Source organism: Ammospiza nelsoni, chromosome 18 (genome assembly GCF_027579445.1).
Source record: "Ammospiza nelsoni isolate bAmmNel1 chromosome 18, bAmmNel1.pri, whole genome shotgun sequence".
NCBI classification, from domain to species: domain Eukaryota; kingdom Metazoa; phylum Chordata; class Aves; order Passeriformes; family Passerellidae; genus Ammospiza; species Ammospiza nelsoni.
The window spans coordinates 2,860,640-2,878,424 of record NC_080650.1 but is presented as its reverse complement, the minus strand read 5'-3'; the positions used below and the strand labels follow the sequence as shown (position 1 = coordinate 2,878,424).

At 44.9% G+C, this 17,785-nt stretch overlaps 1 protein-coding gene across 2 annotated transcripts in view; it reads left to right on the top strand.

Annotated features, from left to right (window-relative positions):
* The window catches only part of KDM2B (lysine demethylase 2B), a 103,539-nt gene that overhangs the window by 23,667 nt on the left and 62,087 nt on the right, over positions 1–17,785 (top strand). For both annotated transcript variants that reach the window (XM_059485273.1, XM_059485272.1), the window contains exons 5-8: positions 810–988; positions 2,768–2,874; positions 11,389–11,482; positions 12,329–12,482. In XM_059485273.1, the coding sequence (XP_059341256.1) occupies positions 810–988; positions 2,768–2,874; positions 11,389–11,482; positions 12,329–12,482 (534 nt within the window). The remainder of the gene's footprint in view (positions 1–809; positions 989–2,767; positions 2,875–11,388; positions 11,483–12,328; positions 12,483–17,785) is intronic.

Here is a 17,785-nt window from a genome sequence, read left to right as displayed (position 1 = left end):
TGGAATCCTCTCCTGGAAATGAGGCATGTCTCTCATGGGCTACTGTTCACTCACACACAAATGAACTGCTAATTAGGATGATGAAATTGCTGGGAGAGGTGAAACCTTCCAGTTGGCCGAAGAGAAGATTGTGGATTAATCTGTGTAAAGCTGAAGGCTCGACTAAAACTGCTGCTCAACGTTCTGGTGCTAATGAGACTTGTATGTCTGCCACTCGAGGAGCTGAAAGTAAGGCTTGTGGTTTTTGTTGAGAGATCCAAAGTGGGGGCTCACTCCTCTGTGGCATTTAGTGCTTTCATCCACTGGAACTGGGAATGTTCAGCAGTTTACACTATCCAGTGATGCAAGGCAGTTTTTGCTCTTTGTGGATAGTTTTTGTACATGAGTAAAAGCATCTTGAGAGACATATGGATGTTTAGAAAATTGCAGTATGATTTGGAGAGCAATTTGTCTTGCCTGCCCCCTGCTACCATATTGTATTACTTCTTCATAGTTTTTAATGTACTTCTGCTCACATCAATTCACATAAAGGAGGAAACTGCTCTCTCCATCTCTGTGAAGAACCAGGTGACCTGTTCAGTGTCACATTGGGCAAAAAGTCTAGTTCCAAGTTAGTTCCTTGCTCACTGTTTGAGCTTCTTGGGAGCCATGGAAGGAGTGGTACTGGTCTCATCCTCTTTTCCTGCAGTTTCCCTGCAGTCACTGAGAACTGATATATATATATGGATATATTGAATAACATACATACATGTTTTTAGATGTACATAAATAAGGCAAGGCAGATGTTCTGAGGTGCTGCTGTGTTGCAGGGAGCCGCAGGATCGTGGATGTGATGGATGTGAACACGCAGAGGGGGGTGGAGATGAGCATGTCTCAGTTTGTGCGGTACTACGAGACCCCAGAGGCCCAGCGGGAGAAGCTCTACAACGTCATCAGCCTGGAGTTCAGCCACACCAAGCTGGAGAACATTGTCAAGCGCCCCAACGTGGTAAGGGAGCCCCTGGTGCTGGGCTTTATTGCAGCTTTTTCCCAGAAATAAATCAGGGAGTTTGAACAAGGTGATGGGAGGTGCCCGGAACTCCTGCTCATTCAGTGGCAGGATCTCATTTTTAGCCCAGTAGAAAGCTGGTCTCCTTGACAGTGGAACTTAATTTACAGGAATTAGGTACCTGATGAGCTGTTAATCATGCAATTTGCACTGATACACAGTTCCTCTCAAGGTATTTAGGGGAAACTTCATCCAAAATTAAATACTATCTCGTATTTTTCCTCCTCTAAGGAAGTTTAAACTATCAGGAAGCTTGGACTCATTATGTATGAACACTCCTTCTACCCAAAAAAATGTTCAGGGGGTTCCAAAGCAAAAAAAGTTGGGAACACAATTGTTAAATGTATAAATGTTTACATAATTAAATCAGCATAATCACTGCTATGTCAGAATTAGCAGTAGTAGAAGGGGGTAGATTTGTACATACTCTTTAAAGGTAGAGGGCTCTTGTGATTCTATTCCCAATGCAGTCACTGGCATGAAACTGTGACCTTCTCAGTAAAGATGATTTCATTTATCTCTGAAATGTAGCCATGTGTGCTGTGCTAGCATGTAGCTGGGGGTAAAACTACAGCTCTGTGATGTTTTGTTTTCAGACACTTCTTACCTGATTTCTAAGTCCTTGTCTAGTTACAGCAGCAGTTTTTTCTGCTGGGGACATCTCTTACCCAGGACAATAGAAACACCACACTTCTGCCTGAACAGGTCACAGATAGATGGCAGCTCTAATTGCTGATTTGTAGAAATAATTCTTAACTAGACTTTGTTCTTTTACACACAGATCACAAATTTGAATATTAAACACTTATTTAGAAGTTCATTCAGATTTTTGCTGTCATTCAGACACTTAGCGGGCAATTTGAGGGTGCTCTGGGGAATTTCTTGTGTTCAGTTGATCCCGGTTTTCCCAAACACATTGTGCTCAGCGAGCTTTTAAAACATCTGTGCAAATTTCCTGGGTGCTTAGAAATGAAATATGCAGTTAGGTATCTGTTATCACGTGTAAATGGTTATTTCATAGCTGTTTTAAATAACTGAGTGCACAGTTGTTTGTAAAACCAGGAATATTTAGATCTCACTGAAAGAGAGATTTGCATTCCCATGGGAGGAGAAGAGAGGGTGTTGTGGAAGTCCAGTACCCAAAGTCAGCTCCCATATATTTGTATAAGATATTCCCTTGAATCCTGCAGAGTTTTGAGTCCAGAATAGGGCAGAAATACCTGATTTAGGTTCCCTGCTGTGTAAACTCTGGGTTGCAATATCAGAATGTGGAAATTATTTCAGAATCAGGGCAGTAAGCAAGTTTTGTTTTCACATACAGTTGTGATATTGATGGAATCAGTCCTATTTCCTCCTTGAAATGGAAGATATTAGCATCATATAATCCCTTTTATGTTTGCATTTTAATGTTCATTAATGCAATTTCTAGGCTGTTGGCTACAAAAATGCCACAGACGGTACAAGAGAAGGGGCTCACATGAGACAGAATTTGCACTCAGGTAAACTGACTGTAAAACTCTCCTCCCCCTGTGTTTTAAGGGGTTGAATTGTGGTGATGAAATGCTGCCCCTTAACAAGTTGAGTGCACAGGACTTTTGCTGAACAGCAAGGTTCTCCCTGTCTGTGAGCATCTGCTGCTGTCACTGGAGGAGTTTCAGCCAACAAGAATATGTCCTACCATGTGTTCAGGAGCTAACAGTTGATTTTGGGGCCTTTCAGGTGGACTTAGTCGACTGGGTGGATAATATGTGGCCACAGCACTTGAAGGAGAGACAGACGGATGCTACCAATGCAATTTCAGAGATGAAATACCCCAAAGTGAAAAAGTAAGTCTTTAAAAAGTTCTGCTCTTGACTGCCTTAAATAATTTTAACTTTGCTGAATACAGTCTTTAATCAAGCATCTTTGAAAAGTACATTTTTATTTTTCAGTTTTGAGCAACTCTTTTTGAAAATGGCAAACTGACCTTAAGTAGTAAATTCTCTGAAAGGGCTGCCCAAGGAAGTCACATCACACAGATATGTCACACGGATATGTCACACGGATATGTCACACAGTATAGTCAGAGTCCTGCTGCAGGCTGGCTCAGATCCTGCCCAGGTTCTAAACTGCTAATGACAGACATTATTAGCTGAGAAATGTTTTGTGAAATGAGCTTGAAGTCCATTTTTAATGGGTGTGTGTGACTTCCTAGAAACTGTCACTGCCCTTCCTGCCAGTTTGCTTTTCCATTCACTTTTTCAAGAGCAAGGTCAAAGATTGGACTGATCTTTGGCTCAGGACCTGCTCAGGGCAGTTTTGAGGCTGAACACAAGAGCAATTTGTCCTGGTTCTATCTCAGTTCTAAGTTTTGGGCAAGCATAGGCTCACCTGGCTTTTTCTTCTGCTTTAATGTCTTCCTTGAAACTTTTTATGTGGTGATGGGAAAAAGGAACTATTTGGGGGCCTCAAAATGTGCACTGCAAGTTTCATGGGAATGAGTACAGCTGAGATAGGGGTTCCTTTAATGATGCAATGACCTGTAGGGCTGATGAACACCAGGTAATCCTGGAAGCCCTTCACTGCTGTTTCTGTTTTATTGGCCAGACTGAATGCTGGCAGCATCCCAGGCTCTGCTGTTGAAACGACCTCTGGTGTTCTGCAAATCACTCAGAACTCCTTCCAAACTGTAAAATAGATTGGTACTAACAGATACAAAGGAGTGTGCAGTCAGGAAGTGATATGTAGCATTTACTCTTGTTCTGTAAAAATAAACATTTTGGAAGGTAAAGGTCTCCATAAAAGAAGAGACTGTGACAGGCATTGGGGATTATGCTCAGACCACTGATTTCAGTGGAAGTTAAAGATGTTCCTACATTTTGAAAAGATCAAACTGCTCATTAGGGTAACTGGGTGTGGATTGGAGTCTCCATGCATTTGGAAATGTCCTAAGTGACTTGCCTGAGGTCACACAATAAACCAGCAGCAGAGCAGCACTTGCTTCTCAAGTGGTTAGTCAGCTAAATAACATTATTTATAATTTGCCAGAGCTAAGAAACTGAGTCATGATTCAGGGCCTAAGGATTCATGGATGGTTCAAGGTAAGAAGCAAAGGAAACAATTCCTCTCCTAGAGCAGGCAGACTCCAGATGCTGAAAAAGATGTAGCAAGTAAACAGAGCAAGGCAGAGATGGTTTGAAGGATAAGGTAGCAACATGACTAACAGAATTTAGCAGAAAAAGCAGAGTATATGCTTGCAGTCCCCTACTTGCATCATGAAATGCCAGATGGTAGGTTTCAAAGGGATTTTAGAGACGTACCAAATCAACAGATTTTGACATGGAGTTTTTCCCATTTGTGGAGCGTGGCCTGGTGGGAAGGCAGGAGATGCCTGATGCCGTGGAGGTTGCTGTCACTGGCAAAGGGAAGGTGGAGGTTGACAGCTTGATAAACTGGTAGATGTGATAGGTACAGGGAAGCTAAACACTGAAAGACTGTGAACACTTGAAAAGTGACAATAGGGTTTGATGTTGGGAAAAGGAGTTACCAAGGCATGAGTGTTAAAGGCAAGGGTGATGCAGCTGGAGAGATGATGATGTTGCTACTGAGTGTCATCTCACAGAAAGACTAGAGAAGGATGATTTACAGCACTGTTGGCACAAACTCCTCATCAGTCTCAAGAAGCCACAAAGACAAAACCAGTAACAAACAGTGACAGTCTGTGAGCACAAGAGAAGCTGTACCAGATCAGGATGAAGATCTGTGGCTCTCAGTAACCTGTCTGCTGTTGAGTGCTGGCATTGATGCCCTGGCAGGAGTGTAAGAATGATGTGAGCGTAAAATGATGCCACTCCTAAAAATTACCTTCTGAACTTTGACTGTCTGCAGTTCAGGCAAGGCTGTCCTGAGGAAGACGTGGTTTCTGTGCACTCAGTGACTCTCAAAGAGATTGCTCTTCCATGAGTGTGTCTGGTTTAAAGATGAACTCCTTAAGAGATTGGCTTTCTCCATCTTTGGGAATTCAACTTGACCCTTTCCTGTAGAGATACTGGTCCCAGCTACTGCTGTGAGAACCCAGAGGGTCTGAGCCCTTATGAAGGAAATCATGTTCAGTTGTGGAGTCACTTGCTTCACACTGCCCATTCTTTTCTGTGAATCATCTATATTCATATGCTTTATTAATGACTGCTGCTCAGAAATGGGATCGATTCATTCCTTTCTCGTTCTGAGCATTCCCATAATGCTGAGAGTTTGCAGTATGCCATCCCCACCATTAACATGTTCCCTACAAACAAAAAGCACTCCAGCGAGAGCGCCGCAGTTTCGCAGACACAGATGGCATTACCAGACACAAATGTCTGTCTTGGCTCCTGCACGTCGAGTTCCGTGCTGGGAGTGAAGTTAGAGAACGCTCCATCTGCTGCCTCGGGTACCAGAGCGCCCTGCCCCGCGCCTGGACCTGCACCGTTCACTCCTTCCAAAATTCTGGGTAATAAAGTTTTGTTTCTGCCTGTAGGTAATGGCTGCTTACCTCAGGAGCCTTAGAGGACTGAATTAAGTGGGGCAATAGTTTATGTCCCCTCTTTCACGTCTCAGGGTGCAGTTCCTGAGAAAAGTTCCTGCAGACATGGGATCCTGGATGAGAGTGGGGAGATGTAGTGTAACCAAGAGCTAGCAGAAAAAGGCAATGATATTTTAACATCAGCTTTTAGAGGCAGAAGCTTGTTATATCACCAACACCATTTTCAGGTAGCTCACAACAGGCTGAGATTTGTTTTTCTGTTTAAATTCATCCAGAACTGAAGCAATCTGGATACAGCTGAGTCAACCCAAAAAAAAAAAAAAAAAAAAAAAGTAGTACTAATTTGATTTTTCATTTATCAAAAGAGAGAGCCATGCTGAAATTATTATCCTCTTTATTGGGTTTTGTGTTTGTAGCCTTGCAAGATTATTTGCAAGGCAGTGGCAGTGAATAGCTACAGTTCAGGACATTAAACAGTACCAGGAATTTCTAAGAACTTGGTAATATTTGTGCTGTGGAACAAATGAAAATGAAGGCTTTGGTCACTGCAACATTCTTTTTATCTTCAAAATTCTTTCTATTACTTTAAATATCTAAGCACTGCTGTAACAGGTCTCTATAATGATGCTGGCCTTCAGTTAAGGATGGGGTATGTTGCGTGAAACATCTACCTGTTCTCAAAGGAATGCTGCTCTGTTAGCATGTCCTCAGCCCCATTCTCCCTCTCCCAGGCTGTTGTTCAGCCATCCGTTCCTTTCTATTCATTCCTTTACTAAGTAGGGATGGATTTAAGCAGATGCTAAAATGCTCCGCTGAGCTGTGGTCTAATTAGAAGCTGAGGGTGCCTCTGGAGACAGGGAATCGAGGGAGCTCGCAGGTCCCATAAGGCAACCTGGCACTGGTTTGTACATGTGAGAGACTTGTCTGCACTTTGTATGCCATTTGTGGATTGCTTTTGATACAAAACCTCTATAAATAGAATTCTGCAAAAAAATTTACACCAATAAGTGCATGTTCGTTAAGACTTTCCAAGCTAGCAAAGTAAATAAAATGTGATATCTTCAGATCAGTGCATAAGTTCTCAAATCCTCCTTCAGGTAGAACTTGGAGGAGCAGCATCACACATGTAACTCAAATAACCACCAGTGTTTACAACAGTTTGTGGTGGCCCTGGAGCCGAACAGCCTTGTCACAGGATGAAGAAATGAGTTGTGCTCTCACAGACACCAAAGTGCTGTTCCAGGGGCAGACAGGCCTGGCTCGCAGTGAGTTGTTGGCTTGGTTCAGTTCACTGTGATGGGAAAAAAATTTAAAAATCCGAGCCCACCCCTCATACCCTTGGTGTTCCACTGGGGCTGGGACCGGGCAAGGGTGCGACGAGGGAAGTGTTGTCGCTTGCTTTGGTGCCAGTGTGGTCTGAGAGTGTGATTTGCAGGCACTTCACAAACTGCGGTGCATGGCAGAAAACTGGCTCCTGTTATCTCGGTGTTGTTTGTGTGTGTGGCTGGCTCGGACCGTAACCCCCTCGGGGCAGGAGCCGGGCCTTTCATGTGCGTTTGAAGTGCGCGGGGTGTGGTGAGCACCGTGTGTGACGAGTTGGTTCGTTCCCCCGGGCTGGGAGCGCTCGGTACCGCTCCTCAGGACGGGCACGGGGCGAAGGTTGGTCCCGGCAGGGCGCAGGGCCCGCTCCGGCCGGCTCCGAGCGGCCTTCCTCGGGCAGGGCTGCTCCGGTACTGGGGTTCTGCGGGGAACCGGGGCTCGCATCCCTAACGGGGGAGCGGGGTGATCCTTGAGGGAAGCCGGGTTCATCCCCGCAGAGCAGCCAGGGCTCACCCCGAGGGAAGCCGGGGCCCTCCGTGAGGGGATGCCGGGGCTCATCCCTCATGCCCGCGGGGCAGCCGGGCCCTCCCCCAGCGGCGGGGCCGGTGGCTGCCCGGTGAGGCGAGGGTGGGGGCGGCAGCCGGGCCGGTGCCTGCCGGGTGACAATGGTTTCTTTTGTCTTGCGGCGCAATTGGTGGCTTCCAGTTGCAGGGCCCCAGTGTGGGAGCGCTGTCGGTGCGGGCCGAGGCGCCCCGAGGTAGCCTTTGTTCCCCGCTCGCAGGCCCGGCACAAGGGCCCCCGCGGGGCCGGGATGCTGCCGGGGGCCGCTCGCCCCCGACGCCCGGAGCGGCGCTCCCGCCCGGGGATGGGCAGCCAGGCCCGCGCCTTTCCCCGCGCTGGCACTTGCAGTTGGCTCATGGGTCTGTGGTATTCGGTTTCAGGCTCGGGGATTTCAACCAGCCGGCGCTGCTCCTGGGAGGAAGGAAGAGTGAGCTATACTTTTCTCATTGGCCCGAACAAAAAACAGAAGCCTCTGCTGGGGTTTGGGAGTGGTTTATGGGCTGAGCTCAGTGGCAGGGGAGCCCTCGCAATGCCAGAGGGAATAGAGCCGTATGGTGCGCGGTGCCTATTGCGGGGGAGAAGGAGCTGAGCTCGGGTAACGCTGCTGCCGCCGCTGCCTGTGCGTCCGCTCGCGTCTCGCCGGGCCCATGTGCATGAACGCTGCCGCTGCTGCCCTGCCCGCCGCTGCCTTCGCATCCCGGCGCGGCTCTCGCTGTCTTTGTTTCTCTGTTTGCTTGCGGGTTTGTAGCGATGCGTGGCGAGTGCATTGTGGGTTTGCCTGGGAGTGTGGGCTCTGCGCTGGTTTATGGAGCGGTGTCTGTGTTGTTCCTGTGTTACCAGCTCGCTGTGTTTGCTTAGTGGTTTAGCTTCATTTGTATCATGTCCCTCTCTTTTTTTGGATCTCTGTGTTTGTTCTTCCTCGTGAGTTTGCAGGTTACTCCATATTTCTTCGCATCATTTCTCTAAGAAATTTCCCCAGATGTTTGTGGGTTTTTTTTTCGTTTTGGTTTTTTTTTGAGGGGGGGGGTGGGAGGGGGAAGTTCCCCTTTTTTTCCACATCATAAATCTTTCCTCCAAAATAACAATACATTAACTGGACAAATTTCAGGCTTGTGGAGAACACAAACCAAACTCTTCATTCGGGAAGGGAAGCTCCCCCCAAACCGATTACAAGCAGCTGCGTGTTTTAAAACCCTGACTGAGGCTGTGCAGGGAGATAAAGTGGAGTGTGCAGGGGTTGGATGTGGTAGCAGTTGTGAAAATATTCAACTTGGGGCATCTTTTGGGTTGCTTGTGTTTTCAGGGTGTAACTCTGGTCAGGCTGTCTCCCCATGCCTGATATGGGATTGTGCTCCTGGAACCGCTGTACCTGTCCTGGCCCAGAGCGCCACGGCCACAGCACACAGTGGGATGTATTTCCTAGATTTCTTTCAGAGTAGATGCTGTGTTAGTGCTTTCCCCCCCCCTTTTTTTTTTTTTTTTCATTTATTTATTTTTTCCCCACCGTTGTTATGGAAAACCCTGAAAAGTTGAGTGGTTCCCCAAATTAGCAGCTGTTGGCGATGAGGAGCCGCTGGCTGGGGCTGGTGCCTGAGATGAGCAGTGGCATGGAGTGCGCTGGGCCCATGTGACTGCGGTGTACATTGGGAGAGGAAGCTGCAGAGGTCAATGCAAAGGCATTGTGCCAGACTCTGGCAGCCAGCGAGAGAGCTGGATGGCGGAAGATCCTCCCGCAGGCTCCTCAGCCGGCCGGGAGCTGTTGGGCTTGGACAAAAGCAGGCCTGGGAGATTAACAGCATAAATTAAGGCATGGCTTGTTTGTGGATGGAAAGAAAAACACTTTATTTTTCCAAATGCTTTGCAGGTTTTTATTAATTGCCATAAGTGACTCACTAAAATCACCTTTATTGAAGTGGAAATTGTGTTTAGAGGAGTTTCAGGAAAACAGAGGGGAAAATGAGGAAAAACAAGGAAAAGAAAGAGTTGTGTGTTCACAGTTATACCTGCTTTGGTGTTTCCTCACAAAACTAAATTTTAAGCGCTTTGATTTGACAGGATTCAATCCTGTTATTACTTCTCTGAACATAAACAGTTTGCCTGCTTCAGGTTTAGATTATTGACTACTGAGGAACAGCTAAAACCAGCTAATGCCCAGGCCATGTTTGCTCTTCCAGAATATCTTAATTCAGGGGGTGATTGTTGATAGGTTGCACTGTCTAGAAATTTTTTGTTGTTAGTGTGATGTATTTTATATCTGGCCTTCTGGAAACTGAAAATAATTGACTCCATAAGGATTTGAATTTTTTACTTTAAAACAACATGAACCTCTAACACTCAGCAGTGCTTACAAGCTGAGAATTTCTATGCTGATTTTTTTTTTCCTAATGAGCAATAATTATTCAATCTGTGACTTTTTGCAGTTTGGCTGGAAGAAAGGCAACTTCCTTTCTGGGCTTCTTTTATTGTTTTTAAATTCTATCTGACTTGTAATCAACAACATCTTGGTAGAGAAAACATAAAAGGAGAATTTAAAAAAAAAAGTGTTTGGGAGGGAAGGACTCATATTTTGAAATGGAGCATATTGAGAGTGTAGACAGCTTCTTGGCTAGCTGTGATTTTTGAAGCATCTGAAATACCCCAGGGGCAGCAAAAGCTTCTTCCTGCTTCTGAAGGATTAAAAAAAAAAAATTTAAAAAATTCCAGAGTGGGCAAGAGGAGAGACGTGTAATTGCACAAGGAGAGGTTTTAATTGTGAGATGAAGGCGCAGGACCTTTTTTGAAGCCCACAAATTGACTGTCTTCATGACAGCATTGCGTATCATTCTGTCAACTCCGGCTCGGGATGTGGTTGCTAGGCAGCGGCTCTTACGGACCCAGAGTGGCTGTGATTTGCCAGCCTGCTGCAGACACATGGTAAGGTCCTTCCCAGCCTATCATCTACAGGGACTTCTGCACGCCGGCTGCATACTGCTGAGCTTCTCCTACCTGAATGTGAGCAGGAAAAGACACACTTAAATCAAACCTTTTTTTTTTTTTTTTTTTAATCCTTTCCCTTTTTAAAATTGATTTATTTTTTTTAACAAATCCCCTTCCGGTAGTGTTTCCATAACTCCCCTTAAAAACCAAAGCAAACCAAAAAAAAAAAAAAAAAAAAAAAAAAAAGCCATGAAACGGAGACCGGAACAAGGAAAAGAGGTTAGTGGGTTAAGTGGTGTGTGTTTCCTGCGTTTGCAAAGGTGCCTACAGTGAGGAGGGCGGCTGTGATTCGGCCATTAGTTACAGATGGTGGCTGCAGGCTGGAGATTCCTGCAGCCAGACCACAGCTCTTGTGTCTTTTCCAGCAATGCAGACTTTAAATTGTTCAAATCCTGTATCAAGACGGCGTAAAAAATAGTGGATTTGATAGTTAGTGTGGCTGCCAGCTGGGTCCTTTATGTGTTTTGATGCAGAATGCCTAGAAATGTGAACAAAAAGGAGTTAGTTTGCCAAATGAGGTTTCTGCCCCCTAATCCTTGCAAAAATGGCATGAGTGGCAAGTAGGTAAAGAACATTCAGGAGGATTTATAAGCAAATTAGATTTTTTCAAAACTTTGCAGCAATTTGTGTACAACTTCTGCTGAAGGTTGTATCTGTGAAGTGATGAAGGAGAGCATTAAACAGATCACCCCAGGGACAGGCAGTGCCATAGGAAATATTTATGAAGAGCCTAACTTTTAATGTTTTTCTGTTCCCTAACTCTGGAAGCTTTAATTCCTCTTGTATGGACAGCAAACTCAAACATGGAGAGATGTATTTTTCAGCAAAAACCTCATTACCTTCATGAGACAAATTCCTGTGCTGTAAATGCAGAAACTTAATTGGTGGAAGCAGCATTGCACAGGCAGTTAACCTCTGCAAATTAAGATGTGAAAAATACTGTTTCAGACTGATTCATTTTTGTCCTTCACTCTACTTGCAGGTACTGTTTGATGAGTGTGAAAGGATGCTTCACTGATTTTCATATTGATTTTGGTGGCACTTCAGTGTGGTATCACGTTTTCCGTGGGGGGAAGGTAGGTGAACCTTTTTTGATATTTAGTTTTATTTCTCTATGCCTCTTAGAGTGGAGGGGTTGCTTTCTTTTCTTTTTTTCCCTTTTCTTTCTCTCTTATTTTTTTTTTCCTTGAGGGTATCAGCCAGTGATCAGACTATTTCAGCAGCTTTGTTGATACACGTGGAGTTTACTGAACTAGAAGGACACCAGTCACTGTTATGAAACAAACAAGTGATTTATTTGAAATCCCAAATGTGTTATTTGCTGGTGGTGGCAATTTTGGGCTCGCTGTTGCTGTGGTCCAGGGGATCTTGCAGGGAGATGTGGCTGTACCCTTGTTGGGTCAGAGTGCCCTCACAAGTCTCTGTAGCTAAAGCTTCTGTTCCTTTTAGAGATTCCACGTTTCTTTGTGTGTACAGCACAATAAGCCAGAACTGAAACATTAAAGGGTACAGAAGCCTTAAAATACACAGCATGTGGAGCTGTGTTGCCATCTTTCCTGGTTCAGGATGTTTTTCCCAGTTGTAGTGTGGCCAGTGTGTGGTGGGAGCTGCAGTCAGTCATGGTGCAGCTCCTGTTCCTGTCTGTACCAACACACTGCTCTGAGCTGCAGGTAAAGCACAGGCAGCTCCTGAGTAAGATATTTCTGGAGGAGAGATGACAAGTGACAGTTACCCAGGCACTTCCAGCACGTGGGCTAATTGCTGCTGCTGTCTGTGTGTGCCTCTGTGTACAACACCTGGAAAACAAGTGTTCCATGCAGAAAGGAGCTCATTTGCCTGACACACTGTAGCCTTGGTGGAGTCTCTCAGCTGTTTCTTTTTGTTGACTGTTGGTAATAATTAAATCTTCATTTTGTTTTTAGATCTTCTGGCTGATTCCACCTACTCTGCAGAATCTAGAACTTTATGAAGAATGGGTTCTCTCAGGAAAGCAAAGTGATATCTTTCTGGGAGACAGGGTGGAACGATGCCAAAGAATTGAGCTGAAACAAGGCTACACCTTCTTCATTCCTTCAGGTATCCCTGTTAACTAACCTGGAATGACTGGGATTGTGCTTTACTAACAGCTTTGTGTAAAACAATTCTTCACACCTAAACCCCATACTGACCTCCTTTTGTGCTGTGGCACAAGAAAGGCCAGGGACTAAATGTGCTTCATTTTCCAGAAATTAAGACTGATGGGAGATGTACTGTGAGGAGGTGTGTGCAGTGATCATGTGTGTAGTGGGAGAAAGGAGAGGGGAGTTGGGCCTCTGGAGCTGTCAGTTCACCACTTCTCATCAGAGCTGCACTGACTGCTGCTGTTGGCTTTCTGGGAAAGACAGTTTTCTCTGTTTGTGATCTCTTCTGGCAGGCTTCACCTGCAGTTCAGTAACTTGCCTCTTTGCCTCTATCTGTAGCCAGAGGTGGGTCCTGGTGGAACTCAGGAGAGATTCCAGTCCATGGCAGAGCAGGTGCTGTGCTCCCTCAGGTTGCTTCTTGGGGAAACAGCTTCATTGTTCTCACTGTTCAGAGGTGCTGAATCTGGACATCTTCCAGCAGCCCAGGCACCTCAGTTTTACACTGCTGCCCACCTCAGTAGCTGTGTACTGCATGGTCCAGGCTCATCCTGCAAAGCCACCAAATAGTTGTAGATTTGGAGCCTGATGCTTCAGCCCTGTCTGCTCCTGCCTAAGTTGGATTAAGGATGGTGGAATGTGTAACATCCCTCACTTAAGATTATATCAGACTTTGCTTTCTGTGATTATTATGGGACTGTAAGTTTGTTTACAATAATTTAACACATTGCCTCTGTCTATTGGATCTTACCAGGGAAGTAAATACAGGTAGACTTTCTACATGACACAAAGGCAGGCTGGTAATTTTTCAGTTGGAATTAATTACTCTGTGGAGATAGGATTATTATTTTTTAACCCTAGAAACAGAGAGAATACAGGTCATGCAGAGACAGGGACAGTGTTCTTCTCATCTGGGTAGTAGTGGTAGGATCAATTGAAGGCCACAAATGTGCACATTTGTAAGTATTTGGTAAGAATCAGCCTGGGAGATGACTGGAAAAATGACTTAAAGGGTGGAGGAATTAATCTGTTAGAGGAATTAGATCTTGCCTTGAAACAGGTCAGACTGTGCTGTTAACTGTTTGAACTGGGTGTTTGAGTGTGGCTGTGCTGTTTGCTTAGATCCCATTACTGCATCCTCTATTTATCTCCATCCTCCTGTGAAAAGCCTCCTACAAGTAAGAGTTTCGGTGTGTCAGTTCAGTCATGTCCAGCAGCTGGAACCCTGAAGGTTGTGGGAGCTTGGACAGGACACAGCTGTAACATGGTGGCTGACACAAAGTGATTCCAAATGGGTTTTTGACTGGGGTGTCTGTTTTCTTAGGAAAGCCCCAAGTACAGAAATGCCAATACCTCAGACATTTTAGGCTCCATGCCAGATTTGAAAAGCATTTATGAATAATTTCTCTCTAAGCACCTCATAGATTCATGGATTTTTGCTCTGCTGTATGTTGTTTGGAAAACTTATTTGCAAATCTCTTATTTGTGTGAAAGGGCATTATTTCTGCCTTTGTTTTAAGAGTATGGAAATGCCTAATTAAAGGCTGTTCCAGGTCAGTGAATTGAGCGCAGCTGTGTAAAGCAGGTCAATTCCTGTGACCTCTTTGCTCTGGTTTGTGCACATATCATGTTAGTTAATGTTTGAAAGTGGTTTTTATGTGCTTTAGAAGTGTTCTTGGTGTTTAGATTCTGTTTATGGACGTCTGTAAAACCAGCGTGTCCTGTATTTTCAACTGAGCCTGATAAACCCTTGACCAGCCTCAACTCATCCATGAGGAAATACCTTCTAATTACAGGTTTGCTCACAGAAAGTGTAGAGGAATTAGTGCTCAGCTGGGCTGTGGATGGGGAACATTTCAGCAAGGGACCTTTCCCATGAAATATCCTGCTCTGCTTCTGCTTTCAAGTAATTTCTGGGAGTAGTCCTAGAAATGCTGTTTTACCATAGCACTGTGAGGGTGAAGTAGGTAGAGAAGACTTTAAGAAGATAAGTGAGGGAGTGAAATCACAGTGTGCTGGCAAATGGAAGGTTTGTCTGAGAATCTGGGATCAGCAGTAGATCCAGTAAATCCCCAAAAGTAGAAATCACTTGGACAAGAATGGGGATCATTCTCAGGGAAGGCATAATTACAGAGCTCACCAGGGCCTCAGGGTGTTTTCCTCTCCATCACTGCCCTCATCCTTTCAGGATTAAGTTTAAACCAGTAGATTTCTGCTGGTGTTTGTAACCCTGCAGAGCACTGAGAGCACGACCCCAGCTGTGATATCAGGGAGGAATTGAGCTCAGTATCATCAGCACAGTGAGCCAAGGTGCATTTTTCAGCATTTTCTGCAGTGCTGATTTATTCAACATTCCTGTGATCAAACTCCAGACAGGGTGACCTGCTGTCAACTGGGTGATGTTCCTTTCTGGTTCTTCTTCAAACTTCTCATGTTGCTGCATGCAATTTCATAACAGTTGTGTTTCACCTGGGAGCTGGCAGTGTTCCACTGAGGAGTAAGCTGTTTGTTTTACTTTATTTTTCTTATGTTCTCTGTACTGCACTTGAGGGCCTTTGGCATGGAAACATGCTGTTAGAGTCTCTCTTAATTATTGTGGTTACCTGAGAGTGCTCCCGAGTTCTTGTCTCCAGTCAAATGCAGAAATAATGACCTTTCTCAGATGGATGTTTTTGGGAAGGCGAGTGGACAGAAAGAGATGTTCTGTGTGGACTGCAGGCAGCTATTTGCAGGGATTCAGGGTGTTTCAGATGCTGTCTCAGTGGTTATCAGTGGCATTTTGCCTATTAGGAGTGTGTGGTCCTGGGTCACCTCTGCTGTGCCAGTGAGAGTTTGATGGATTATTGTGTGATGGGGCCAGAAGGTGGCACAGAGCCCTTCCAGCAGGAGAATGACAGGCTATTAAATTCTGGCTGGTACATTTTTTGCAGGGTGTTGTGCTAGGGCTGCAGAGCTGCCTGCCTGGGTTTGGTTCCTGTTTAGCTTCTCCCATTCTGGGAGCTTCCACTGACATTAATGGAATCTCTGTGCCTGGAGCCTCGGGGACCGCATGAAGAAGATTGTGGGGGGATCAGAGGGGAGAGGCTTTTTGCTCTGAGTGTTGGCTTTCAGATGGAAGGTGACAGCGTGATGCTGGATTTTTGATTCTGTTCCTAATGCCAAGCCCTGCCTCATTCTTAAAAACAATTTAAGATTGAGAGTTGCTGTATTACTTGTACTACTGGGGCAGAATTAGTAAATACTTCACTTTAAAAATGTAAACATGATCTTTCCTTGATAGATTTGGTTGTGGGCACTGCTATGATGCAGTCATTCTTCTTCTGAGATTTGATTTGCTGGCAGTGCCCACTCTCAGGTTACCTCTTTAGTCACTTTTTATTTTTGAGACATATATATTTCATCTTTTCCACCCCAAGTTGCTGTAGAATTGCAGGGAAATCTGTGGCAACTTCAATATCACAAGGCAAAATATCAGTTCAGTTACTAATGGAAACAGATGCAGCATGGTTTTGGCTTGGAGCTTGTAGGCTGTTTGCCCCATAGCTTTATAAGTTAATATTCTTTTTCATTATTCTCAGATGGATGATTGCATCCTTGAGTAGGAATTTGCAGCCCACTGAAATCTTCTAACAAGTTTGCAATGTTTAATAATACTTGTTTTATAAAATTCAGAAGATAATGAGATCATATCTTTCTTTTAACTGTTCAGAAAAAATGTTTGTTACTGTTAATTTTACCTTCTTGATTTACTAGAAATGATAACATCTAAATATTCAAGTGTATCTTAGGAGTGGTGGAATAATTCATAACTGTAAATCAGCTGAGAGCATTTCTGAGTCTCCTGAAGAGAATTCCTGCTCAGTTTTTGGCTTGGCTTCATACACTGGGATTGTTTTGGGAAGGAAAAAGCACTTATTGATTGCCAGGAGCTGAAATAAAAACCATCAACTTCAGAAAAACCTTAAGTGGATGGTCTTCTTATTGAGGCATGACATGAGGGCTGTGAGCAGTGACTGCAGTGTCTGTGCTCCCAAATCCATTTATCCCACGTGGCTGAGCTGTGCTGGGCAGGACTGGAGCTGGTTCCACCTCCTGTCACTGGCGCTGCTTGGGGAATAAATGGTCACCCACGGGCAAGAATCTTCCTGGCTCATGGCTGGTCCTCAAAGCCACACAGTCAATGTCCTCCTCTCATCTGTAGGATTTAATTGTAGCTTGAGGTAATATTTAGCAGGTGCTTTTTTTTGTGGCTTTCAGACAAAAATTAACGATTTCTCGTTCCACTGACTTGATTTTTTCAGTCCTTATTCCAGTTGTTCTGATATTATTCCATTGCTTTTTTTAGCATTAAGGATAAAATGAAATTTTTGGCATTTTTCTCCGTTTGTGAGACAATTCCCAAGAGGTGAGGTGTTATCTCCTGGCTCACATGAAGCCATTGAACACAGAAGATTGTGCAGCAGGAGCTGGGTTTGTGTGAGCAGCACAGAGCAGTCACTGAGGACAGAGCTGATGAACTCACTCCAGAGGTGTCGGGGCTGTGTGGGAGGTTTGTGCTGTGAGAGCGGGCAGTCAGACACACAGGAGCAGGCATGACAGGCTGTTCAGCACAGGTGACATGATCTGAAATGTCAGCAGACCCTCAGTGCATCCAGCAAAATGTAACAGCACAGGTGAAGGTGAGGCAGGGGTGTGATGGATGGCATTAAAGCAAATCCCTTGGCTGCCCTTTTGTCTTCCCCATACGTGCAGCACCTCCTGCTCTGGGGGTTTGTCTTCTCCTTTAAAAACCCTGGTAATTGGGGAGCTGAACAAGATGGGTGGTTTTGTTTGCAAATGGTCACAATGAACATTCATCCTCCTCAGTTTATTTCTGAGTTGTTCTGTAGCTAAGCTGTGGGAATGGATTGAATGTGCCATGCAAGCTTCTCTTTCCTCAGAGCTCATTTCCACAATACATTACCCTGATGGAAACTGTTTCCTGTTTTCTGCTCATCTCTCTTTCCTCCTACTTCTACTTTTCTGGTGCTGACCTCCAGTTTTTCTCCACACACAGCCTGGTTAGTATTAGAACAAGAGATTTTCATGTTGGCTTTTTTCCTCTGTAACATCTGTGCCAATCTTGCTGGGATTTTGTACCTTGTCAGTTTCCCCATCTTTTTTGTGTAACCTTGTCCTGTGTCCCTGGAATCCACCTCTTGGTGCTCGTGTCTCTGCAGTTCCAATTATGCACGTACGTTCCTCAGGCAAGTGGGAGCTATT